The sequence below is a fragment of the Emydura macquarii genome, unplaced genomic scaffold (genome assembly GCF_026122565.2).
Source record: "Emydura macquarii macquarii isolate MOO-44397 ecotype Brisbane River unplaced genomic scaffold, CSIRO-AGI_Emac_v2 contig_2676, whole genome shotgun sequence".
Taxonomy (NCBI): Eukaryota; Metazoa; Chordata; order Testudines; family Chelidae; genus Emydura; species Emydura macquarii.
This window is the reverse complement of record NW_027132813.1, coordinates 4,050,398-4,076,705: the sequence shown is the minus strand read 5'-3', so window position 1 is coordinate 4,076,705 and position 26,308 is coordinate 4,050,398. Positions and strand designations below refer to the sequence as shown.

At 42.2% G+C, this 26,308-nt stretch overlaps 1 protein-coding gene across 4 annotated transcripts in view; it reads right to left on the bottom strand.

The window, feature by feature from the left end:
- DAAM2 (dishevelled associated activator of morphogenesis 2) overlaps positions 1–26,308 on the bottom strand; it is a 252,754-nt gene that overhangs the window by 139,973 nt on the left and 86,473 nt on the right. For all 4 annotated transcript variants that reach the window (XM_067564774.1, XM_067564777.1, XM_067564776.1 and 1 more), the window contains exon 2: positions 8,355–8,557. In XM_067564774.1, coding sequence (XP_067420875.1) covers positions 8,355–8,528 — 174 coding nt within the window. In that variant the 5' untranslated portion in view covers positions 8,529–8,557. The remainder of the gene's footprint in view (positions 1–8,354; positions 8,558–26,308) is intronic.

The following is a 26,308-nucleotide window of genomic DNA, read 5'->3' as shown; positions in this document are numbered from 1 at the left end:
CAGCCACGCTAACAGCTGGCCAGCAAGTTACCACCCTACCCCTTGATACAGTGAATGAACATTCCCCCCCCTTCCTCCATGACTTGAATGTTCAGAAATAAAGTTTTGCATCATTTCAACACGTTTCTTTATTAAATCATATCCCATTCAGGAGAGATTTCGTGGGCACAGATATCGATGTTATTGATGGGTGGGGGGGTTCACCAAAGGCAAACAACATACAGGAACAGAAATCAGTCCTGCATCTCATTGCAGAACCTGGTTTTCAAAGATTCCCTAATGCAAAGCGAAAATACTTTTCCTGTTTGTTTGGGGAGGGGGGGGGAAGAGGGGGGAAGCAGAGTTGCATCATGGGATGATGACACTCGTCCCAACAGCCCCCGTGGCTAGTTGCACTGTGGGATAGCTACCCACATTGCACTGCTTTGCAATTCGAATTAAGACTGGTCGGTGTAAATGCAGGGGACCTGCGCAAACAGCGAAGTATAGACACGCTGATGCGATTTCTAAAAATCGGCTGCTGAAAGTCGACTTAAAGTAAGTCGACTTCCTTCAGCAGTGTAGACATAGCCTTAGACATAGCCTGAAAGGAAGAGGATTAGCTTTGCCCTATCAGTGCAATGGGTCAGCATACTCCACTGTTAACCAAAAAGATGGTAGTTCGAGTCCACTCAAGGATGGCACTTCGGCTGTGAACCTCAGCAATTCCTCTCCAATTCTCTTTATAGCTTCTGCTCAGTAACTGTCCTGTATCCACTACAATTTAGGGTTACCTGATGACCGAGTTCCCCGGACAGCCCCAGATTCTGATTTTCCTAGATTTGTCCTTCATCCTGTAATATTTTTTTTAAAAAAACCTGAATTTCCTTTAAGGAGAGAAAAATCACTTTTGCCAGTAGGACACAACAATGCTGTATTGTGACAGAAGGCAATTTTGAAAATGATGCTGCACTTTCAGTCAGTCATATTTTGGCTTGTGAGACAAGATACCAAATGTAGAAAGAGCACCTAAATAACCAGGTGAAGGCTAGTTATAAACACAGTATTCAGACAGAGAGACTACAAGATGGTAGCCAACATAATACACACTTAGTTATCAAGAGTTAAGAATCTGTATATAAAACACAATGGTAGCAGCTAGGGACAGGTGAACCAGTCTGGTGAATATTAGAATTCCCTCAAATCCTGGAACTAGATGTCCTATTTAACCATAGAACAGGTACAGTATGGGCAACAGCAGTACATGCTTCCCATACTAACCTCCTAGAATCATAAAAGATATGGGTTGGAAGAGACCTCAGGAGGTCATCCAGTCCAACACCTTGCTCAAAGCAGGACCAATCCCAACAAAATCATCTCAGCCAGGGCTTTGTCAAGCCGCACCTTAAAAACCTCAAAGGATGGAGATTCCACCACCTCCCTAGGTAACCCATTCCAGGGCTTCATCACCCTCCTAGTGGAAATGTTTGTCCTAAAATCCAACCTAGACCTTCCCTGCTGCAACTTGAGACCATTGCTCCTAGTTCTGTCATCTGCCAATGCTGAGAACAGCCTAGCTTCATCCGCTTTGGAACTCCCCTTCAGGTAGTTGAAGGCTGCTATCAAATCCCCCCTCACTCTTCTCTTCTGCAGACTAAACAAGTCCAGTTCCTTCAGCCTCTTCTCATAAATCATGTGCTCCAACCTCCTAATCATTTTCATTGCCCTCCACTGGATTCTCTCCAATTTGTCCACATCCTTCCTGTAAGTAGGGGGCCAAAAACTGGACACAATACTCAAAATGTGGCCTTTCTAGTGCCGAATAGAGGGGAATGATCACTTCCCACGATCTGCTGGCAATGCTCCTACTAATGCAGCCCAATATGCTATTAGCCTCTTGGCAACAAAGGCACACTGTTGACTCATATCCAACTTTTTGTCCACTGTACCCCCAGGTCCTTTTCTGCAGAACTGCTGCCTAGCTGGTTGGTCCCAGTCTGTAGCAGTGCATGGGATTCTTCCGTCCGAAGTGCAGGACTCTGCATTTGTCCTTGTTGAACCTCATGAGATTTCTTTTGGCCCAATCCTCCAATTTGTCTAGGACACTCTGTATCTTATCCCTACCCTCCAGGGTATCTACCACTGCCTACCTCTCCTGCAATCTCTCTCTCCTGAAGGATCAGCATTAATGGGAATTTAGGCTTCATGGCCCATTCATTCTTTTGTCTCTCTGACAAGACTGCCAACAAGGGTGCCAATTGTGATGGTGTTTTCTGTGATGTGCCTACTAGGAACGGAGACCCACCAATTCATTTTGCATCCTCTATCATGCAGCCATCCAAATGTTACAATGTCCAGTCACTGCCAACCCTGGGCTGGATCTGAAATCAAGGATTTCAGTCTGGTGATCTAGGGCTGGTGACCTAGAAATGAAAAGCTCCATGTCCCATTTCCAGTCTTTTAGTTTATCTACTCTCCTCCGCTCCCTATTTTCCATTCTTGTAATGGAGTAGAATCAGATGGAGATTTCAAAGTGTGGTTTCTCGCTATGCACCCACTTGTGCCCCTCCTATTGCCTCTAACCAAATAAAGGAGGGAAAAGTCTCACTACCCCCAAATAACTGAGGGCTCATATAGCATCTGCTCCTTCACTCTGAAAGGGCTAGATTCCCTCAACCCCATCATGCATAGTCCTATCAAAGCAACTACTTTTGTGGCTTGCCCAAATACAGCATCGACCTGAAGGCTGAGAGGGCCAGCGATCTCTGCCAAGGATCCAGTAACACTACACACACTGTGCACCGAGAGTTGGGAGGATAGCTTGAGAAACAGCAGTATCATTGCACCCAAGAGACAGTGCCACCTGCAATGACAGTCTCCATGGGACAAATGGACTAATAGGGAGATAGTCAAGCTTCAGTGACATTCCATGTTTAGAATTCAATTCATCCAACACAGATGAGAACAGTTAGAGTGATTCAAGAGGCCACTTCAGGTGGAAATGGACCAGGGACATGTTAATTCAGGCTGTTTGGTATCCTCAGACAGAGATTCTTAACAGATGCCTCTCAGTGACCCTGGGGAGGAGGGGGTTGAGGGAAATGGTCATTCCACTCACTTCTAGGCAGTGTCAGGAAAGCGCAGTGATCATAGGCAGATAGGTAGGTTTCAAGCAGATTGGAGGCATTCGAGAGTTCAGGCCCTGAAAGGCTTAGAAGAATGTACCCCTGTAGGGGGAAGGTGCTTCTAGGACCCTCTGTGAGGGACAACATAATACAGTAGAGCTCTCTCCTAACTCGGAAATCAGGGGTTGTGTGAGGTGCCATGGAAACCAGCACAAAGGATTATGTGATGAGAGGCAACAGGAGAAGGAAAAAGGAGCCAGATTTTGGGTAATAGATGGAAGGGGCAGAGAGTCCCTATGCTACTAGTTAGCATGGCAGATAGCTGTGGAGGGGAACCAAGCTCGCTTCTCAGTCACAGTTAATCTCATTCCCAGGGTTGGCAGGGGCCAAGAGTGTGGCAGATGTTCAGTCCTGTGGAAAAAGAGGCTCAGTACTTGGTCCCCTGTTTACCTGATCTTTCTGGAGCTGGCAATGCTGCCGAGGAAGGGACACTTTAGATACCCAGTCCCTTGCTGCTCAGACTGGGAACCCTGCTGGAGCAGTGATGGGCTCAAGAACCATCTTGCTTGCTACCTATGCCAATGAGGGCTAGGAGTCATCAGGCAGGGCCAGAGTCCCTTAGGGGAGAGAGCAAGCTACCCCCAACTAAGCAATGACCTACCTCTCCATCTGATTAGGGACTGGAGTAACTGGATCAGAAAGGGGGGAAAACAGGAAGGAGTCCTCTTTATTGAAAAGGATGATGAGGGGTGGAAGGCAGGAGGAAAATGATGGAAAATCCTAAAATCTTCACACACAGAGTGAATGGAAATTCTGTCTTAGAAAATGTCTGCAAGGTCAAAACTGTTTTTATTGTTCCTGGGAACGTGACTAAGGAGTTGGACTCGGGGAGTTTAGGCCCAAAGTTTAGTTATTCATTAAAATAAAGAAGTAACATGGATAGAAATGGTTCATGGATTAAAAAGTAAATTAGTCTTTTTTGTGGGGCCAAAGCAAGAAGGTGGATTTAAATATTCCTTCCTTACTGGGAACCCATCACACAAGAGCATTGCATGCAAGAGAAACAGAAAGGGAATATGACCAGTCTAAAGTCAGTGTCCAAGCTGAGCAAAGTGCAAGAAGTACTGCAAAGCCAACAGCGTGTAGATGGAAAATAACTATGAATTTTTCAAATTCTTTCAGATCTAATAATCTAATGTGGTGTTGGTAACCCAGGTGAGGCAAATATTATCATCACTGCTTTGTTAAGCATGCTCAGCTCTGTAAAAGGTCACAGAAGATGACTCAGACCCACTCCATGGAGCTTCCAGTCTAAATAGATATGTGAAAGAGAGAGCGATTATTTTGACAATGTCCTTAAAAAAAGCCTTTTGCATTTCTTTCTTGGCTAACAGCTGACATTCCTTTCATTTTTCTGATTTCTCTGGGTCTGCAGCAGTCACAGTTACCCTTCCTGGAGTGGTTTGAGTTCACACTTGAGATCACGTTTCCTGGGTAACTGACAGATTTGGGAGGTGAAACCTCCAGAGTCATAAGACTTCAAAAGCAAATCACCTCCACTAGCAACGGAAGCCTTGGACTTCTTACACGTCCTTGAACAGAGGGAATCTGAACTCAACCTGGAGAGGATGTATCATAGCCTCACAGTACCTATGAAGTTCAACAAGGAATTAGGTTTTTTGGGACGGGATGGGGGAAGTTAAGTGATTTCCCCTTGTTTCGCAGCAGATTTTAAAACAAAATCTCCCAGATTTTCTATAGTTCTTCAGTCAATAAATCTGTGCAAAGGAAAACATATTCTCTTAGCATGACCACATTTGCCAACAAGCACACAACCAGGTTGGCACACACTGGATAGGCCACCAACTGCAGCAGCACTTCATTACAAGGCAGCATGCACAATGCCAGCTGGGAAGAGAGCAAGCAAAAGCCATCTAGAATGGTAGCCTAGGGCCAGCTTTATTATTTTGGGGGCACAAAGCCACCCCACAGTTGCGCCAGGATGCAGGGCCTCCCCTTCTCTGGTTCTACTACCAGGAGAGGTGAAGAAGAGAGTCTGGCTCCAGATGTTTCTTTCCCTCATACAGAAGGGCCAGAGGAAGAATTAGGGCTGGCCCTTGAGATGCAAAGCTTAGCTGGCCTATGGATGCCCCAGAAGCACAAGAACTCAAGTGGGTGTTTGCTTTGGGTCAAGGACTGGTGCACAGGACATGGACTTGTTACGACAACAGCATTAGGAGCAAGTTCTGAAGCAATCTTTTGGGGCAGAAGGCCTGTGAGTTAACATCCCCACTAGGAAACCAGACATTCCATATGCAGAGGCAGTTCCCATTGAGCTCAGCCAGGGCTTTAATTTTGCCCCATGAGGAGAGTGAAAAGCCTCCTTGCTTTCACTGAGAATCTTACTGGGGAAGATGGGACTGCAAAAATACCATCCAGCTCCTAGAATAAGTATCCCAGCACATTCCAAACTCCATCTCCCATTTAATTAGCAAGACAGGCTTCCAGAAAGCTAGCTGTTTGGAGATCAAGTTAAAATCATAAGACCAGCAGAGACACAGACACGCACCTGACCTACAATGTCCCATTACCTGAGCACCTGAGGGGTTCCTTCGCAGTAGACATTTCTCTCACAAAGTCAGGTGGAAAGTCCAGAATACTGACTATTGAGTGGACTGAAAAGTATCCTGTGAACTAAGGTTGGTTTTTCATATTATCTGAAATGTGGGACAATGCCCCAGATTTTAGCTGCACAAGGGGAAAACAGGCTTGGGCTTTGAAATGAGAGATATATGCATTAAGTGCAAGAATATTTTTTTGTTATACCCTTTTACAGAACAGATAGCACAGGCCAAACCATACCCTCTGGGCATGCTCCAGGGCATGCCACCTCTGTCACACTAGAGATTTCAGACTGTTTCGGTGCCACCATTTCATTCAGAAATTTGGGTCAAAAGACTCCACAGTCATATCTGTTTTTTGTCTCAAAGACCATGAAGGATAAACAGTGGGGTGGCTGGTATGCAATGCAGAGCCCGCTCAAGCACTTCCAGGTCGCTGATTTACACTGGCACATTTACAGACTGAACCTTTCTAATCCAATTAAAACCTCATCTCGGCCGTCAATACAAATGTGGTCTGTTCTATTTTAGTGTTTCAGAGAACATGCATTAGCCTGGAACTGTGGGTGAACCTGGCCTCCTGGGCAAATCCTGCAATCTACTAGTCTAGTTTCTATCCCAGGCTACCACATTCAGAAATCCCTTACTATTCTCTCTCTCCCCCTGCCTCTCTAGGAACTCGTACAATATCCATCACCGAAGTATTTGAGCACCTTCCAAAAATAAGTAACACTTTCTTATTCTTCTTAAAGAGAGTACTCTTCACCCACAACTAAGCTCTCAGAAAGTTATGGTTCTAATAGTAACAAGAAATACACAGAAATGAATTTGGTTTATTTAGATTTCAGTGGTCTCCCTCCAAATTCCCTCCTCACCCCTCCTGCCACCCTCCCCCCCCCCCCCCAACACACACACAGTCTCCCCTCAGAAATGTATCTTCCCACCAGGGAAAACCTGGCAGAGCATCATAGACCCTGCAGTGTGACTTGAAGGTCAGCAGATTCAGTTTCTGGAAAACCGAGGTGGACAGCAAACATCTTAGTTAGGGACCTCCACTGGGAAAACTAGTTCCAGTACTTTGTCAGCTATGTCAGCCATCATAGTAGGACATAGGTAGAAAGACAGGCAGAGCTATCCAGCACCAACCATTTAAAGATTTGTAGATGAAAAAAATCAACACTGTAAATTGCACCCAGAAATAAACTGGCAGCTGATGTAGATCACTGGCATAATGTGCTCCCCATAAGAAACACCAGTCAGCAAACAGGCTCCCATATTCTTTTTCACCTGCAGTTTCCAATAGACAAGGGGTAGCCTCATACAGAGCGCATTATAGTAATCCAGTCTCAAGCTGACAAACGTGTGGGTCCGTGTGGCAATATCCACATCCAAAGGAAAAGGTTGCAACCTTTTGACTAATCATATACGATGCAAAAACATCTTGGCCACTGCAGATGTGTGTCATCCTGAAGCAGTTGCAGATCCTGTAGGACATTCCTTTTTGCCAGTTATTTGATAATCAGGCATGTAACTCCAATTGAGGGAGCCACTATCTACTTTGCTAGTCGTGCTGACTCTCCTTACCCCACCAGCATAACCTAAGTGCTGTCTGTAGTCACAGACATCTCACCCTTATCTAAACCCCAATCTTGCCCAGCCACCGGGTAAACTGGTCAACTGCATCACATGGGTCCAGCTAGGTATCCTCTTCCTATTGTAGACACCATAATCCATATTGTCTTCATCTCCCCCAACAGCCTCACATACATGCTGAATGGGGGAGAGGGGGAGGTACGGCCACCAAAAAATGGAATCCTCCAGCACACTACATTAGAGGAACTGAGAAATTGCTCAGTACCGCCCACTGTTTTGCACCTTGGACAACTCCTTCCATTCCTGCTAACACGTGCAGCAGTATCAACACCAGCACACGGTCAAAGGCAGCTGACAGATACAACAAAATCATCATGGTTACATGATTCTCATCTGTCACCAGCAGGAAATCACTGACAAGTACTATCTCCATTCCACATCCAGGTCAAAACCCCAAGCCTTCCAGTGTACTCTTTAGCATAGTTCATTTTATCCCAAAGGCAGTCATAGGAAATTGATCTCTGGAACAATGATCAGGGATCAAAGCACTGATGGCATGATGTGCCCTGAGAGAAATTACTTCTCAACCCTGAATCTGGCTATCTGCCTAGCCCTGTGAGAAAGAAATCACCATAGTTAACTATTTAATCCCATTCATATCTGAAATATTATTGGTGTCCAAGTAATTGTCCATCTTTTCTCTTTGAATTTTAGAGAAGAACTATTCAAGGCAGCAGTTAGACAGCCTTCTATTCAGCAGCAATTAACTAAATCCTACCACAATGCAGGGAAGTAGTCTACAAGACTCACTGGAAGTTTTTCCCAGCTCCCGTTAAGTATATGATTTCTTATCATCATCATGTGTTATTTGTATTATCATAGCGCTTAAGAGCCCTTGTCACGGGCCAGGACCCCATTGTGCTATGTACTGCATAAACACAGAACAAAAAGACAGTCCCTGTCCCAAACAGCTTACATTACTCCACAGGAGAACTCTCCCACACCCTAAAAATTAAGCTCAATGGCAGAAACTCACCACAAGTTCGGAGAACCTAGCATTGAGCTCCTCCGCTGGTGGGATCGGGACCGAGAACTCCAGGAACTGGAGGGGGTTGTTATCCTTGAGGTTGATTTCAGGGAGGTCGCTGCCCCCAAAGCAGCAAAGAAACCCCAAAGCATGACGATTCCTTTTCCGGGGAGCCATGGTCATGGTGTGAGATGCTATCTACTGATCATGATCTGCAAAGAAGACAGGAACAGAAGTCATTAAATGACAAACTGCACCATCTAGCACAGGCTATTTGTGGTTATCATCATCATCATTAGTGTAACAGACAGAGAACAGACTGATCTGTCATGCTAAGGAGCAAAATAAAAATGATCCATATAGATGGACTAGTTAGTCAAGGTTTAATGTATCACCACCACCACCTCCCATGGCTATATAGCATCTTTCATCCCAAAGATTACCAAAAGGTTATACAGACCTAGGGTGGGACTTTCAGTCCAATCAGTACTTACTTAAGTCTGCTCTAATCAAAATCAGTGAGAGTTTTAACACTGACTTGAGTGGGAGAGGATTTAGGCCAACAATAAGCCCATTGGGAAATCCCACTCATAACGAAGTGACAAGCACAGCTGCAAAATTCACCCACAGCTGACATGCAACCACCTCTGGGACAGAATGCAGCAGTCCTTTTCCTCACACACGGAAAATACCGGTGATGGAGGACATGGACAGAGTAGAACACAATACTACAAAACAGTTTTGCAGGAAGAGCAAAAGAATACTGAAGCAGTTGAAACGGCAGGGGAAAATGCAGGTTTGCTAAACAGGAGCACAGAGTGCTGCAAAAGACGGGTGTTTTTCTTAGTTCTGGTGGCTAAAAAGGCCTCTGGAAATGCTGAGAGTCCTGGAGGGGAGGGGGATACAACCATCAACCAGAATAACTGCTGCACGCTCCCCCACAGTGACAGAGTAGCTCTTCATGACTACTGTTTGAGAACCACTACCTTAACAGGGCAATAATGGGAGACACTAACTAGAACTGCTCAAAATGTTTCATTCCAAGTGGGGATTTGAAAATGTTTGTGTTTTCAGAATTTTCCAATTTTTTATTTTTTTTTTTTTTGGGGGGGGGGGGGGCAAAAACCCCTACCAGGATTTTTTTTTTAATTTTTGGTTTGTTTGTAATAGTGGGTCCCTCTATGTCAGGGCTGAGGCATATTAGTATGTGGAGGAAGCTTGCAGTGCTGCTGCCCAAGCAAATCTGCCCTGGGGATAGACGGAGGACTCTAACAGCTCTGGGGCCATCAATTCAGCATGTTCCATCAGAATTAGACTCACTCAGTGATGTAGAAACAAGGAAGAATAACGGACATTAACATACATTATTAAATAAAATAGGTTATAAGCAGAAATGAGCATCCCACAGCTCAAGTAGTCTCCATCAGCACTTTAGCAAATGAAGTGCAAAAGAGAACCTGGCTGCTTTTCATGATGAGAGTTCAGCATCTACTGCATCCTAGTGCATCTGAGAGCTGTTTAATATTTCATAGCCAGGTCAGGTTCTCACTAGCCTCACCAATATGTGATTCGCTGTTGGCAGTCAGGGAGATATCTACCTGTATTTATTTCCCCTTTTATACAGAGCCATGTGGTTTAACTCAGCATAATGTCATACTGCCTTTTACGTGGCACACTGATGTAATTCCTTCCTCATTAAGCTGTGTAGGGAGGGGGCACAGAATCAACACAATTCATGATGGCAGAGAGGAGTGGGTGTTGTCAATTAGACTGCACAGTATTTGGTAACCACCCCTCTCCTTCACCCCATGTTTCCTCCAGAAGACAGACTGGTGGGGTCAGCAGCCTGAGGCATTGTGCTGGAGAAAATGAGGATAATAAATCTTTGCTTTTATGAGCCCTTCATATCTGATTCATTGCAAGAATTTGCTCCTAGATACTATGCAGACACCTCTGGAAGCTTGGAGTCATGCTGCCCTGTAATGAAAACATCTGATCCCCATGAAATAGTCTACAGTAAAACTAATGGCCCCGAGCTCCTTCATCTAATGGAATTAATCTCTGACCACTGTTGACTTGCTGGAGAATTGTTTTGTTTTGTCTTGTTCCCAAACATGCCAGTTTGCTGCACTAACCCCTGTGCTATACCAGCCAGTGTTTGCCTCCATTCACTTGTGCCCATTCTAACCTGAAACAGGCATTTGGGCTGTTTGCCACTGAGGTTTGAAGCAGCCCCGACTTCACTGTGCGGTAGAGTGGGAGATAGGCCATGACCTCATACAAGTGCCCGGAACACAAGCTTAGTGAAGGAAAAGAGGCTACAGCCCCAGACACACAAGTTGAAGGTACCAGCTGATACGCAAGCCAGAACTTAGGAAGCACTGGTTTAACCCTTTTGCTGCTGAGTGCTTTCACACAGGCCAAAACATCCACCCAGGTGCTCCCCCACATATCAGGCACATCAGTCTGAAATCCTTCAAAATAGAACACAGTGCAATGGTCTGGACTTTCATTCACACAAAAACCACTTTATACCACTCTAGCCGTGTAAAGATGCCTTAATATGAGTATAAATGTTATTTATGGCCACTTTAAGGCCTCTTTCCACTGACAGAAAGGTTTAAAGGGCCTTAGTATAAATGAGGATCTAACCCAACCTCTCCAAGATTCCTCATCCTGGAAAAGAACACTCACTCTCACTGTAGAAGATAAGGAATAAGGAAATGTGGTGAGGTAGTCTGGTGAGGTCCCTGAGTTCTATGTCAGAGACAATTCTTTGGCAGAAGCAGAGAGGTCCTCCTGGCTTAGGGGCCTCCCTACCTTACAGTGGAGATACTTTCCAGGACGGTGAATTTGTGACAAAAGGACGAGTCATCTAGGTAAAAAAAATAAGATGGGCACCAGGATACCCTGCTCAGAAAATTGGTGTGTGAACAGGAGCAATTCAAGACATCTTCCCATCTCACAAACATTCCCTGAAGACTGAAACAGAGCCATATATATGCAGAGAAGAAACACAAGCCACTTTATGACTTTGTCCAACAGGAAATGTTCAGTAGCCCAAGCCCACGCATGGACCAGGAAGATCCTCAAGGAAATGAGGTCATTAATCTGTTTTCTGCCTACCACGCCTGGTTCACAGTCTATGGTCTTTAGAGTTTTATTGTACAGTCATCTTAGATTGCCAGCTCCTGGGTGGGATGAAAAAGTAAGCTGTGAGAATCAGCAAACCGAGCTGCGCTGAACTTTGCTACTAAATCCAGACCCATGCTCATTGCACTGCATCTGATTTTGAGTTTTGACATAAATAAACTCAGAACTCAGCCTTTTTGTCAAAAGTTTTCCTGAGGTTCAAAAACCTTCCAAGCATGCCAGGGATTGATTTAAAATAGTAACACAAAATGAAGTGAAACTTCCTTACAAAACTAAACTGAAAATATGAAGAAAATAAAAACCTTGGATATTTGGGCTTCTTTCAAACCTGAAATGCAAAATGAAACACTGAGGGTGAAACTCCATGTGAAGAAAATGAAGAGGACTGATAGAAACCAAAGAATCAAGTTCCATAGAACTCCACCAGCAAAAAAACTTCCAATTAAATTCCCATTCAATTTTCTTTGAAAGTCACAGACAGAGCTGAAAAGAGTGAATGCTAAGTTGAGCAAACATGGCGTTTTTCACCTTGCAGGTTCTCATGTTCTCACAAGACTTTGTTGTTTCAACCAAAGGATAACATTTCTCCATCTCTAAACCAGGATACACTGTTTTTGCAGCTAAAAATGATGAAGATGCACCCTAATGGAAAAAAATGTGCCAATCATAACTTTGCCCTGAAGGGAGAACTTCCAAAAGGTTTGGAAACTTGTTTGAGTCAGTATAATCAGGCTGGAAATCACATGGCAAGAGGCTCATTGATAGAAATGCTTTCTTCCGGCAAAGCCAGGAATATTACCAGAAAAGAAGAGACTTTCCGCTTCTGAGGAAAATATGTACCAAGGTGCAGCAGAAATGAAGATTACTGAGGACAGCTACCATCTGGAGGGGAAGGAAACATCACACAGGCTACCCCGTCCCAGCAATAAGACTTATCAATAAAGCTCAGCAGTCAGCGGAGGACACAGTCTCTTGCTTGATTTTTCCTTCTCTCACTGTAGTGGCTTAGAGACCCACGTACCATAAAGCCTACCCTGCAAAAAGTGTGTGCAAAAGAGAATTCATCTGCAGGACAAGAAAGGGTCAACAATTCTCATTCTGATAAAACAAAAACAATAAACCCAGTTAGGAGAAATCCAGTAATCAGCCAGGTAAAGGCACAGTTGAGCCTTCATGGACAGCAATAACTCAGCAGGGCCATTTTGTCCATCACTTTTTTTTTTTTTTTTTTTTTGAAATAGAAGATGTTTGGGGATGTTTCCTCAATCAAAGGGTTATCCCCTCCTGGGGAGAAAAGGGTTGTTCACAACTAACACACACTTTCTAGCTTATGTTTTAAATACCAGATCTAGTGTTGACAAGACCTAGGCCTGAGGGTCTTGGGGTGCTGGGAGTACAATGGGTGAGAGATTTGGAAGAGGAGGAGGGGATGAGAAATGATTGATCTCAACACACATCATCGATTGTAAGCACCCCATCCAAACAGGAAATCTCCTGCCAGCAGCCTGAAAGGAGGGATCTGTGTAGTCCATGGAAAGCTGCATATTTTGCCCTTTTAAGGGACTTGTTATTTGACAGCTCAGGGGTTTATTTGTGTTTTTTTAAGGGCTTCATTTTTTCACTTAATCTGCAGAATAAACTGTATTTTGAGAGTAAATAATTAAAGCCCTTTGCAAAGTCAGGCTTCTTTGGGGACAAGGCAGGGGATAGGAGCAAAGGAGGAGGTGGCAAGTGAACTGAACCACTGCCTGCCAGATCAGCTGCAACACAGCTGATCTTTGTCATGGAGGTTATTGCTGTGCATTTGTTCTAACCTGTCCCAGGACCCTTTAGCCTGTTGCTTTGCCAGAACAAGGCTGTCTTGTGCTTTCATGGAGACCGAGCGTATGGGCTAAAAAAGTGACTTATGATGATAGTTGCACAGTGAGACTAACACAGCATGGTGTCAAGCCAACAGCACTCCAGGGATATCCTGTACAGAAAACACACACGATCAGCCTGCAGAACTGTGTGCTTGGCACAGTTTGTACGCCCTTCACTCTGTGACCTGGATTATCCTATTTAGATCTCCCTTCCTTGTCTGAGGGCATTGGCTACTTCTTTCATGCAGCTGAGAGGAAAGGGACAAGCCCTGGTGAGGGGTGCCATCCATTGCATTTGTGGAATGACCTTGCTATCCATGTCAAAGCTGGAATATCTAGTATGTGCCTTTGGGATCTATAAAGCTAGCGAAGACAAATGTTGGCTTTAAAGGCACACGCATAAGAGCACTGGAATCTCACCCAAATAGGCCAACCTAAGTTTGGAATCCAGTCTCTGACAGTGACCCATGCTGGGAAGACAACACACCCTCACATAACACATGTTGTGCAATACTGAACCAGCAAGAGAGAGGATGTGTTTCTCTCTCACTGTAGCTGGTGGCCGGCTTTATGCCCTATACGTTGTCCCAAGAGCGACTCAAAAGAGAGGCTGACCTTTTTCCCATTCCCTTCCCTCAGGGCCTGCCACAATACTCCTGCCAGAGATGGAGTTATAATGACAATAATACTAACACAGCATCTCCTTAAAGCAGCCCCAAACTGTGAGCCAAATTCGGATGATCTCTCCTGCAGTGAGAGTTTGAAATAGCTCCATTGAGGTCTGTAATGTTATTGCCCATTGGCACTGGTGTAACGGCACTCAAAATGTGGTCCTCTGCCTAGAGACCTCTCCACCAATGCAGCAACATCTGGGGAGCACGGAGGTGTAATTACCCATGTGGAAATTTGGCCAGGACACAGGGGTTACAAAAAATGCCACGAGGTCTTTAATTATTAGCAGTGGCCAGGACTTCAGCTTTCTCTCTCTCACCAAGATGACGACACCTCTAGGAAGTGAATTTAGCTAGACAGACAGCTGTGGAGACCAGTATCTTCTATTGAATAGGTTCAGCCCTGGATATTGCAATGCTAGCGTCCCCATACTGACATGTCAACACATTTCAACTCTTATCTGGAGGGGCCACCCGTAGGGAAATAAGAAGTCATTCGCCAGCCTTCTCTGCTGAGTCTGCTGACAAAGGAGGCAGTTATTAACCATTCTCATGGTGTTTTTTGCGAGACACACACCTGTTCATTGGGAGTTGGGCTTGAGACCACCCAGCATAGCTATAAAACTTGTATAGAGCTCATGAGAGTAACATGGTTATCCCAAACTTGTAGCAGTAAAAGATTTTCAGCATCTCACTCTCTGCACCCCCACTCCATCCTCCCATGACCTATATTTAGAACAGTAGTATTTTCCAGGTCCACATCCCAGCCCCACAGTGGAGTTCCATACTGACTCAGAGGTGTGAAATGCCATCTACATATTGTTATAATACTATAAGACAGAAGAAATATCTGACGAGTTTTAAAATATATATTTATTGGGAATTACAAAGTGGAACACACAAGGTATTTTATAAACTGAATCAGGGAGCACTGGCATGTGTTAAGACAAGTACTGCCTTTCTTACACCTGGGCCTGAGAGTCAGAGGGTACTGGGACTTAAAGTTTTTATGTTTATCAGAGGTGGTTTTTTTTTTTTTTTTTTTTTTTTTTTTTTAAACTTATTGATTAAAAATGGCCTTTTTACACAAACAAAAAATTGTGATTTTTTCAATATAATTTCTGGATATTTTCTCAACAAAATCTCCAAAAATGTTTTTCCCCTGATCTCACTTTCCCTTTTTCCCAGCCAAATTGAGGAAAGGGGCAAATGACATGGGGGAAAAGGAGGAAATAAAAATTTTCCCCATTTTTCTCACTGAAAGTGTTTGATAAAAAATGTAGCAAAAACAATTAAAACAAAAAAAGGTGTTCCTTTTCTAAATCTATGAAAACCACAATTATTCTGAAATCTCCAAAGTATTGAGTGAAAACTATCTTTTTTTGACCATCTTAATTTCTCACCCTTTGAGATGCTTAGATGCAAAGGGCTACAAAAATAGCAAACATTTGCTATTATCTGCTTCTAAACAGCTATACTGAGAATCAATGGGAAAAGTCTCCCTGGAGGAGTCCCACTATCACACATGAAACATCCCTCCCTCCTGTTCTTGGCTGTGCAGTCTTGGCCTTCTGTACAACACAGAACAGCACACTGTCATTTGAGCAGCTATCTTCAGTCTTTGCTCTCACCCCACAACCCAATCTGTGGTTCGGCTCAGGTCGGGAGCTGGGGCCTGGATCTTTGCCTCAGATCTAATTATAACGATGTCCTCTTCCTCTGACAGGGAGTACGTGTTCATTTCTAATCCACTTGGCTCAGTGACCAAACACAATTAACCTAATGCAATTTCCCCAAGACTTATCAGATGGATTAGCCACATGTGACGAGATACACTCCAACTGCCTGCAAGGGTCCGCTCTCTCTAGGTCAGTCTCTAAATCCCCTCTTCCTTCTGTTGGGACGTGGGGAGACAGAAACATCCTCCTCTTGTTCTCAGAAATTATGTTTCATGTGCAAAAGGTCCCGAACAGCCTGTGCTCACACTGTATGAAAAGTCACAAACTTAAAGCAATGTGCTATCTCAGCAGTTGTCATGGGCAAGAGGCTAACCATCATGGCTTTGTCTCTACTGTTCTGTCAGATGCAGCTCAGTTCTGATTAACGTAAAGAGAATTTTTTGTTAGGCTGATATCACTGCAGGGGATGCAAGGGAGGTTTCCAAACATAAGCTATTCTTTTTAGGTGACAAATCTGAGAAGCTGTCCTAGATTGAGGGGTCATTAGAGGAGACTTGGGAACAAACTGATAAATTAAACAGTAATAAATCCCCAGGACCAGGTCGTATTTACCCAAGAGTTCTGAAGGAACTAAATTATGAAATCACAGAACTACTAACTGTGATTATATAACCTATCACTTAAATCTGCTTCTGAACCAGATGACTGAAGGATAGCTAATGTGACACCAATTTTTTAGAAAAGGTTTCAGAAGCAATCCTGACAATTACAGGCAAGTATGCCTAACTTCAGTACCAGGCAAATTGACTGAAATTATAATAAAGAACAGAATGATCAGACACATAAATGAACATGATTTGTTGGGGAAGAATCAAGATGGCTTTTGTAACAGGAAATCATGTTTCACTAGTCTATTAGAATTCTTTGAGGGGGTCAACAAACATGTGGACAAGGGTGATCTAGTGGATATAGTGCACTTGGACTTTTAGAAAGCCTTTAACAAGTTCCTCACCAAAGATCCTTATGCAAACTAGGCACCCATGGGATAAGAGCTATCCACTCATGGATCAGTAACTGGTTAAAAGATAGGAAAAAAGGGTAGGAGTAAATGGTCAGTTTTCAGAATGGAAAGAGGTAAATAGCACAGTCCCCCCAGAGATATGTACTGGGACCAGCACTGTTCAACATATTCATAAATGATCTGGAACTAGAGGTAAACAGTGAGGTGACAAAATTTGCAGATGATACAACATTACTCAAAATAGTTAAGTCCAAAGGTGTCTGTGAAGAGTTAAAAAAAAAATCTCACAAAACTGGGTAACAAAATGGCAGATGTAATTCAATGTTGATAAATACAAAGAAATGCACAATGGAAAACATAATCCCAACTATTCATACAAAATGTTGGAGTCTAAATTAGCTGTTACCATTCAAGAAAGATATTTGAGTCATTGTGGATAGTTCTCTGAAAACATCCACTCAGTGTGCAGTGGCAGTCAAAAAAAGCTAGCAATGTTGAGAACCATTACGAAAGGGACAGATAAAACAGAAAATATAATGCAACTATATAAATCTATGGTATGCCCACACCTTGAATACAGTGTGCAGTTCTGATTGCCCCATCTAAAAAAAAAGATGTATTAGAATTGGAAAAGGTATAGAGAAGCGATTAGAGGTATGGAACAGCTTCCATATGAGGAGAGATTAAAAAGACTATGAATTTTCATCTTGGAAAAGTCGACTAAACTGGGATATGACAGAGGTCTATAAAATCATGAACAGTGTGAGAAAGTGAATAGGGAAGTGTTATTTACCCCTTCACATAACACAAGAACTTGGGGTCAATGAAATTAATAAGCAGAAGCTTTAAAACAAACAAAAGGAAATACTACTTCACACCACACAACCAACCAGTGGAACTCATGGCCAGGGGATGTTATGAAGGATAAAAATATAACTGGGTTCAAAAAAAATTAGGTAAGTTCAAGGAGGATAGGTTCATCAATGGCCATTAGCAAACCTCATGCTCTGGGTGTCCTAAGCCTCTAACTGACAGAAGCTGGGAGTTGATGATGGGATGGATCACTTTAGAACATTGTCCTGTTCTGTTCATTCCCTCTGAAGCATCTGCCATAGGCCACTGTCAAAGGACAGGCTACTGGGATAGATGGACTATTGGTCTGACCCAGTATGGCCGTTCTTATGTTCTGCTGGACACAGACTGACAACTAGATAGAACTTCTGGTTCTAACTGAACAATATCTGTACTGCCTAGTGCTGCCACACAGGGTCCAGGCCAGGGCTAAGCACTCAAGGAAGGGCTTGCTGATTATACTTTGCCCATCACTACTATGTATTGCAACAGCGATCTCTAGTGGGAAGATTTTTCAAAAGTGCTCCAGGGATTTAGGAACACATCTCACAAAAAATATCAGATTTTCAAAATCTGCCTCCAGATATCTACCCATAATGGATCCCACCAACAAGTACTAATAGAATTTCTACTTATGCATAATATATAGTGGTTTCCATTTGCAAAGAAATGGAGATGGACCTGACCCAAAAACACCAGATCTGAACCTCCACTAAACAGCCACAAACATCAACGCTCAAATCTCTCCCTACAATGGATCAGACTGGTGCTCTGAATCCCAACATCTCTGAACTCTGGATTTTGATCCAATTCAATCCAGATTCAAATTTTGCAATCCAGACTCATCTCTATGCTATATAGAGATTAACCAATAAATCCTCACAGCACCCTGCCATTATAAGGCAATAGCTATCACCAACTCCATTTTCCAGATGGGAAAGGAAGAGAGTAAGTACCATTGCCCAAAGTTACACAGTGGGAGATCCAGGATTAAAGCCAAAAGGTTTCCCATCTCTTATCTTGTGCTTGGTTCTCTAAGGTGCTTCATTCACCCTGGCGCTCCAAGATACAGGTAATCAATCTGTATGCTTCACGGCATGTCCTGATTTCCACAGGGGGCTTCCTATGTATGTTACAATACTTTAAACCAGGTTCAACATGGGATAGTTTGGACCAGAGGCAGAGGCTAGCCTAATGGTTTGATCTGGAATAGTAACTCCTAGCTCTCTATTATCCATCATGAAAATTAATTTCCTGGTTCCAGGAGTACCACAAGCACTTTAAAAGTCAATTGCAATGAAAACATTCATTCAGAAGGGATGGTTACCACTTCCTGACTTGTCCTACCTAGCACTTACACGGTAGGACAAAATACTCAAACAAAATGGGACAGGAGAAAGAAAAGAAAAAGTGAAACTTTGCCTTGAAAATATTGAAAAGCAAAGAAAGTTCATTATAGAAGCAGAAATGCATTTGCTGAGCTGGTCTGCAGAGTCTACAGCTAGCTATAGTATCAGACAGCAGATCGGAGCCTTGAACATATTGCAGAAATGTTATATTTTATGTTAAATCATTGATTTACCCTCCCCCAATACAAAGTTAGACTCTCCCAGTGGAAAGAGAAGCCAACCAACCAGTCTGCCACCCAAACACTTAACCCAGATCTGTTCTGCATTCCTGTGTGATTCCTTCACAAGGCAAACTCACTCATCACTTTCCTCAACAATTTTTCAGTGATGAAGTTTTCTATTAAGGCACAGGTGGTTGAGAACTTCAGAGATCCCATAGAACCTGTAACTTCTCACAGGCACAGATCACATCTTATGTTACTGGGTATGCTATGAAATTGATGCCTGAAAAGAGATCACCTATACAAGGGGGCCAAAGGCTGTCGGGATATACAGATCTGCATATAAACATGGAACTACATCATACAAAGTGTCTACCAAAAATTGGTTTATTTTTAATTCTGAAAGGTGTAGCCTATAGAGATGATGATTGTTTATGTTATACAGAAATGTGCTGAAATGTAAGTAGGATCAAACATCTATTTCCTAAAAATAGGCCTGACAATAGTTAAGTGAAGCCTGGTAAAATGTGAGTGAAGTAAGACAATTCAGAAGCAAGTTAGGGAACTGTTAGGACCAAAACATGTTTACAACATGATCTGGGGATAACTGGTTTTACAAGTGTTTAAATAAAATGTTAATGTTTTGGAAAATGCTATCTGTACTGATAGTTAATGATATGGCACGTACGCAGATGTTAATTAAGATGATGCTTTAACGTTAAATGGACAATGAAAAAGCAGAAAATATTTAATTGCAGTAGCAGAAACAGATATGGTAAAAGGTGGATGTAACATTAATTAATTAAGGGGTGTTATAACTGATTATAAAAAGGTAGCACACTACTTTTAGATAAGGCACACACATCCACCATCAATGTACTCTTAAAGAAAGGATTATACCCACTCTTCCCATTTAGGGATTGAACACCCTTGGATTTCATCATTTCATTTTAAGCCTGAGAGTATCAACGCAGTGTATGGTTATACTGTAATGTCTGTTTGCTTTAACTGTTTTATTCTAAATAAAGTCTTTAATTTGATCACTCCTGGTGTCATTCACAGTCCTCTGCTAAATTAAATTATTTTAACTGTCCTGGAGGCTCAAACTTTAAAGAATTCAGTTTGGTTTTATTCCTTAACTTTAAACTACTAATTAGGAATAAATCAAAGTTTACAAAAGATGATAAAAATGTGGTGGCTGCTAATAATAATGGACATTAGACTTTCAGTGTTTTGACTCTGTCCTGAAGCCAGTGCACCAACTAAGTATAGACACAAAAAGTTGCAAGAGGCCACTCCTTCTGAAATATGTTGTCTGGAACATTCTATCTTGCTGTGTCAGCAAAATATTCAAGATTCTCATTCTCCTGTTGACATTATCATCAATCCAGAATGCAGCCATAAAAACAGATTTAAAAATACACTCAAATCTAGATTCAGGAATGTGGAAGAGGAAGGGAAAGAATGGTGGAGTGGTTAAAGTGAAGGGTCAGGACTCCTGTGTTTATCCAACTCTGCCAAGGATTCTCTGTGGCCTTAGCCAACCTCACCTCCCTATGCTTTGGTTTCCTTATCTATCTAACAAGAATCAATCTCTCTCTGCCTCATAGGCAGAGCTGGGTGAATAATTCATCTGAGGAATGTAGTCTTTTCTCTATTGGTGAATTATTTTACAAAATGTATTCATTATTTATACCTATTTGACACTATGCAACCTATGGGTCGTTCACAAACTACTGACTTCATCTACAGCTACAAGCTCAATCTTGGATCTGCTGAGCCAGACCCTGCACTCAGTTACAGCATGCAATTCCATGGACTTCAACATGTAAATGAGAGTTAGTGTTACCCACAGAACTTGAGGTGGGGGCAAAACAACTAAGAGGGGATTTACCTATCTACTCATCCAGGCAGCGACATGGTCCTCATCACCTTAGTGTCTCAGAGGATGTCTACACCGGTGCTGGAAGATATTATTTCCAGCTCAAGTAGACATGCTAGTGTGCTAAAATTAGAATTGTAGCCATGGGGGTATGCATATCAGGGCCAGCCCTGCAAGTATGCACCTAGTGTCTCACACAGGATCATACTCAGGGTAGCTAACCAGTCCCACGGCTCATGTGATTGTAGCTACAATTTTTATTTTTAGTGCCTTGGCTCAATCAGATCTACTGCAGTTATGTCTACTCAAGCTAGAAATTACACCTTCCAGCTCCAGTGTAGATATACTCTGAGTATCAGAGATATCAGGGTTGGAGGAAGGAAGAGATATTAGACTGAACAGCAGGTGTGGATATAGGGGCAAGTTTCCTCTTGTAGTTATAACAGAGCATGAAATTCTGCTTCTGTTACCATCCTAAATTATTGCATGTCTATGTAGATTCATAGATTCCAAGGCCAGAGGAGACCACTGTGGTCACCTAATCTAACCTCCTGTATAACACAAGCCATAGAGCTTTGTCAAAATAATTCCCAGAGCATATCTTTTAGAAAATAATTCAATCTTGATTTAAAAATTGCAGGTGACAGAGAATCCACCACAACCCTTGGTATATTGTTCCAATGGTTGATTGCACTCATCTTTAAAAATGTCCATCTTATTTCCAGTCTGAATTTGTCTAGCTTCAACTTCCAGTCATTGGCTCATGTTATACCTTTCTCTGCAAGACTGAAGGGCCCATTATTAAATATTTGTTCCCCATGTAAATATTTATAGACTGTAATCAAGTCACCCCTTAACTTTTTCTCTGTTAAGATAAATAGATTGATCTCTTTCAATCTATCATCACTATAAGGCATGTTTTCCAATCCTTTGATCATTTGCATGTCTCTTTTTTGAATGGTCTCCAATTTATTAATATCCTTCTTGAATTGTGAGCACCAGAACTGGACAAAGTATTCCAGCAGTGGTTGCACAAGTGGCAAACATAGAGGTAAAATAATCTCTCTACTCCCCCTGAAGAGTCCCCTGTTTACACATCCCAGGATCACATTAGCTCTTTTGGCCAGTGTCACACTGGGAGCTCGTGTTCAGCTGATTATCCATCACAACCCCCAAATCTTTCAGTCACTGCTTCCCAGGATACAGTTCTTCATCCTGTAAGCATGACCTGCAGTCCTTGTTCCTAGATGTGTATGTTCACATTTAGCCATATTAAAACACATGTTCTTTGCATGAGCCCAGTTTGCAGAGCAGTCTAGATAGCCTTAAACCAGTGTCCTATTTATAATTTTCCACTTCCCTAATTTGTGTGTCATTTGCAAACTTTATCAACGATGATTTTATGTTTTCTTCCAATCATTGATAAAAATATTAAATAATTTAGGGCCAAGAACCAATACCTGCAGGACCCCACTGGAAAAAACACACGTTTGATGATGATTCCCTATTTAAAATTACATTTTGAGACCTAACTATTAACCAGTTTTTAATCCATATAACGTGTGCCATGTTAATTTTATATCCTAGTTTACAATCAAAATGTCATGTGGTACCAAGTCAAACACCGAACAGAAGTCTAAGTGTATTACGTCAACACTATTACTTTTATCAACCAAACTTGTACTCTTATCCAAAAAAAATGCACGTCTTGCCACCACCTCAAGGTCTCTGGATCAAATTCTGAAGTCACTTACAGGTGTTAGAGTCAATGGTATTGCATCCCTTCAAATGAAAGACATTGATCATAATTCATCCCTAGCCTTCTCCCTTTCTCTCACTGTCAGCACCACTACTATTTTTCCAGTTACTCAACTTGGGTATTTTCTCCAAATCCTCTATTTCTTTCTTATATAGAAGTCCTTGCTCTGCTACCAGGATTATTTTCCTTTCTCTCCACTCAGACCAGGTTTTCCGCCTCCCTAAACCTCACCATTTTCTTTACACAAAATTCAAGTTTCTCCTCCATTTTTAGGCTCTTCAAAATGCCCTCCTGATCTTCAGCACAACCCTCAGTGCCTCTTAAACCTTTTCCCATTCTTTGTTTCACCAAGTTTACTTCCTGACCTCTCCTTTTTTTCTCATCTCACTCATCTTCTTGCTTTCTTTTATTCCAGCTTGTGACCGTGGTTGCTAGAGGGGTCCCATTGAGATTGCTCAATCAGGGCAAACTGCAAAGAATAGGGCAGACAATCTCCAAAATTGGTGGTTATTTCTAATAATTAGATTCACCAATCCAGCAAACAGAACAGCTTCTAGAATACCTTATTGGTTACTCAGAAACCAAAATTGCAGCTCTCTTAAAGCAGTCCAGCCCTGGGCTCCCACTCAGACATCCAAGTCAAATATGATGAGGATTACTGAAAATTTTGTTTATCACATACAAAGTTCTACCAATACCAAGAGATCGGACACATTACCCAGCAGGTTGTTGAATATTTCAGTTCTTACCCAAATACACACTTTTACAGCCAATTCTTATTAACTATCTAAGATTTATTTTAAAAGAAAGTGTGTATTGGTTAAAAGATTACATACAAACATGAATAAAGCTCTTAGGTCGGTTTCCTTGTAGAAATGGTGAGCTGCTGAATTGCTAAACGTTCTTTCAGAATCAGTTCCATAGGTTATAGTCCAATAGGCAGTCTATGTGTAGAGTGTTCAAATTCTTCTCTACACAGTCCATGTGTAGAGTATTCAAATGAGAATTATCAGGGTAATCAAGGCTGGAGATTGAGAACTCGTTCTTGCCACTCAGGTTTCTCCTGACAAGCTTAAGCAGATCTCAGATAACAGGATCAGGGCCCTAGAGTTATTTTATAGACCTCTGGCAGGTTATTGATAGTCTATTGACAACAGGTATTCCATGAGTGAAGAATGTATATGGTTGTTTTGAAATTAAATCTCTATTTCATAGGCACAAACCAGTAATTAGCTGCATTGATTAGCATAAGGTAACGACCTATCTCAAGCCGCTCATAGGTAGCTTACTACAAACTTCAAAGAGAAATAACAACAACATTATTACACCCAAGTTTTATCTAAATGTTAATAACTCCTTTTGATCTCTGAATTAATAGAATATAGCAACAGACAGGAACCATCTTGTTAAATTGTTAACCTCTAGCAATATAGACTTGCATTTCAAACACTCAGGTCTACTAACATGGCTTGGCTAATTATCTACTAGGAATGGCCCTTATTATCATTTCAATACTTTTCTAATATGTCTTCATAGGTTGACTTTGAGTCATTCAGCCTGCTAGTGGTTTAACCCTCTCTAGCTCAGTGTCGCACAACTCTTATGCCTAAAATAGCTTCCAATTCCCACTTAATGCACCTCAAACGCCAACATTCCTCTTAAAAATGAGCTTCTGAAAACTCACCTATTCCATGACAATCTGCAAAGATTGCACCCCACTCTGCATTTGTTCTATTTTTACTGTATCATACTCTATTGTCCCAGCTAGTGCCCTCAGGTTGTAAGTAGTCCAGGGGAGGAACTTTGTTACATATTTAACCCAGCTACCTTACTGTACAGTGCCATGTAGAGTTATGGTGCTATACAAATAATAATAAAAACAGTAGGTTGCCAGAATATAATCACCCCAGCTGGAATTTGGCAACGACGCTGAGGTTCACACTCCTATCATGATGAGTTTGTTTGGGGCAGTGTTTAGTCATGTCCACCAGGTCAGAGTAAAGTTAGTTTATATAATGGCTGGAAATGGATAGCTTTATGCTTTATGAAATAAAGGAATTCATGAAATGGTTTTCATGACCATACATGTGACAGTATAACTTCACTAGATGGGTTACGTGGCACATGTCATGGTTTTCTTGCAAGTCTCTGGGATTGGGGGAGGCCTCTATGAATCTGCCTACCAAAAAACAAACAAGGGAGGGAAAGTCCCACAGACTTCACAGATGCTGTCCAAGAGCCAATCAGAAGCAGTCACTTCAGACCCGCTCAGTAATCCCCAGACATTCGCACAGTCACAAATGATCACGTACCCAGAATGTTATATTTAGGACTGTCCAAAGCATACATTGTAATATTATGGCTGTGATAGTCCCCACACTTCAATCAATCCTGCTGCTGCATCCAGTGTGTCTATGCAACACAGTTGAGCTGGTCTAAGCTGCCTCTCCTGCAAGACATACATCGAAGTAGTATAGTTTTGCTCAGCTTCACTAGTTTCCTGTATCTCCTTCATGTGGCAGTATAACAGCCAGTCATGCAATTTTACAAGAGAGGGGAGAAGAGAATGACTGGCTCTAGGAAGCTGGAGTGGGATATGTAGCCTTTCACTTGCTATAATGAATTTGTGTGCGGAAGACAAGACCACATTGCTGAATAAATCACCCAGACACATATGGGCAGCCAGGAATAGAGCCCTGCTCTTTCAGCTCTAAACACACAGGACTCTACCACACCAGTGAAGTCAGTTATGGGAGGTCTACAGTAGCATCACTTACAAATCTACACGCAATTTTTTTTACACCAAACTGTGATCAATATCAGTGGTTTGGATCTGGCCCAGGTCAGTATTATCTGTCAAAAACAACCTTGTCAATCATTTCATGAGAGAAGCCAAGAATTGAATGGGTCTGCAAAAGAAACTCTCTCCACCTCAGAGGTAAGGAAAATTGGCAGGATGCAGTGGGGTGGAAGCTTGTCCTGCTTCTCTCCTTATTGTACTTCCATTGGGTATAGAGGATTTCAGGCCCAATGGCTGGCCAATCCTGATCTTTCACCAGCACCAACAAACATGGCCTTTTAAAGAATGAATGAGCAGAGCCCTATTCCCAAGAACCTCCCTGTCTTGTTGGATTCATCTTGATCTTTCCATGATATCACTGTCCAAATATTTCCAAAAATGATGTAACTATTTTGCAAAGGGCTTTGGGAATTAAGATTTTAATTTATTTATTTATTTGCTATCCTGGGTGCTTGAATCTTCCAGACAAAATAAGCCACTGAGGGAATTAATGCTTTTTGCTGGAAGAAGGAACATTCTGTAAGAATTGCCCATGTTCTCCAAGAAAAACAAACAAATGGTAGCACTCCAATTATATCTTCCCAAACTCCAGCCCTTTCAATGTGCATTGTTGTTTTCTTTTCCAGACAATTAGCAGAAGAATGTTTCATCCCTACATACGATGTCACCATTGATTTATAGAGTTTGATTCCCATTCTTACACTGGATCCGGAA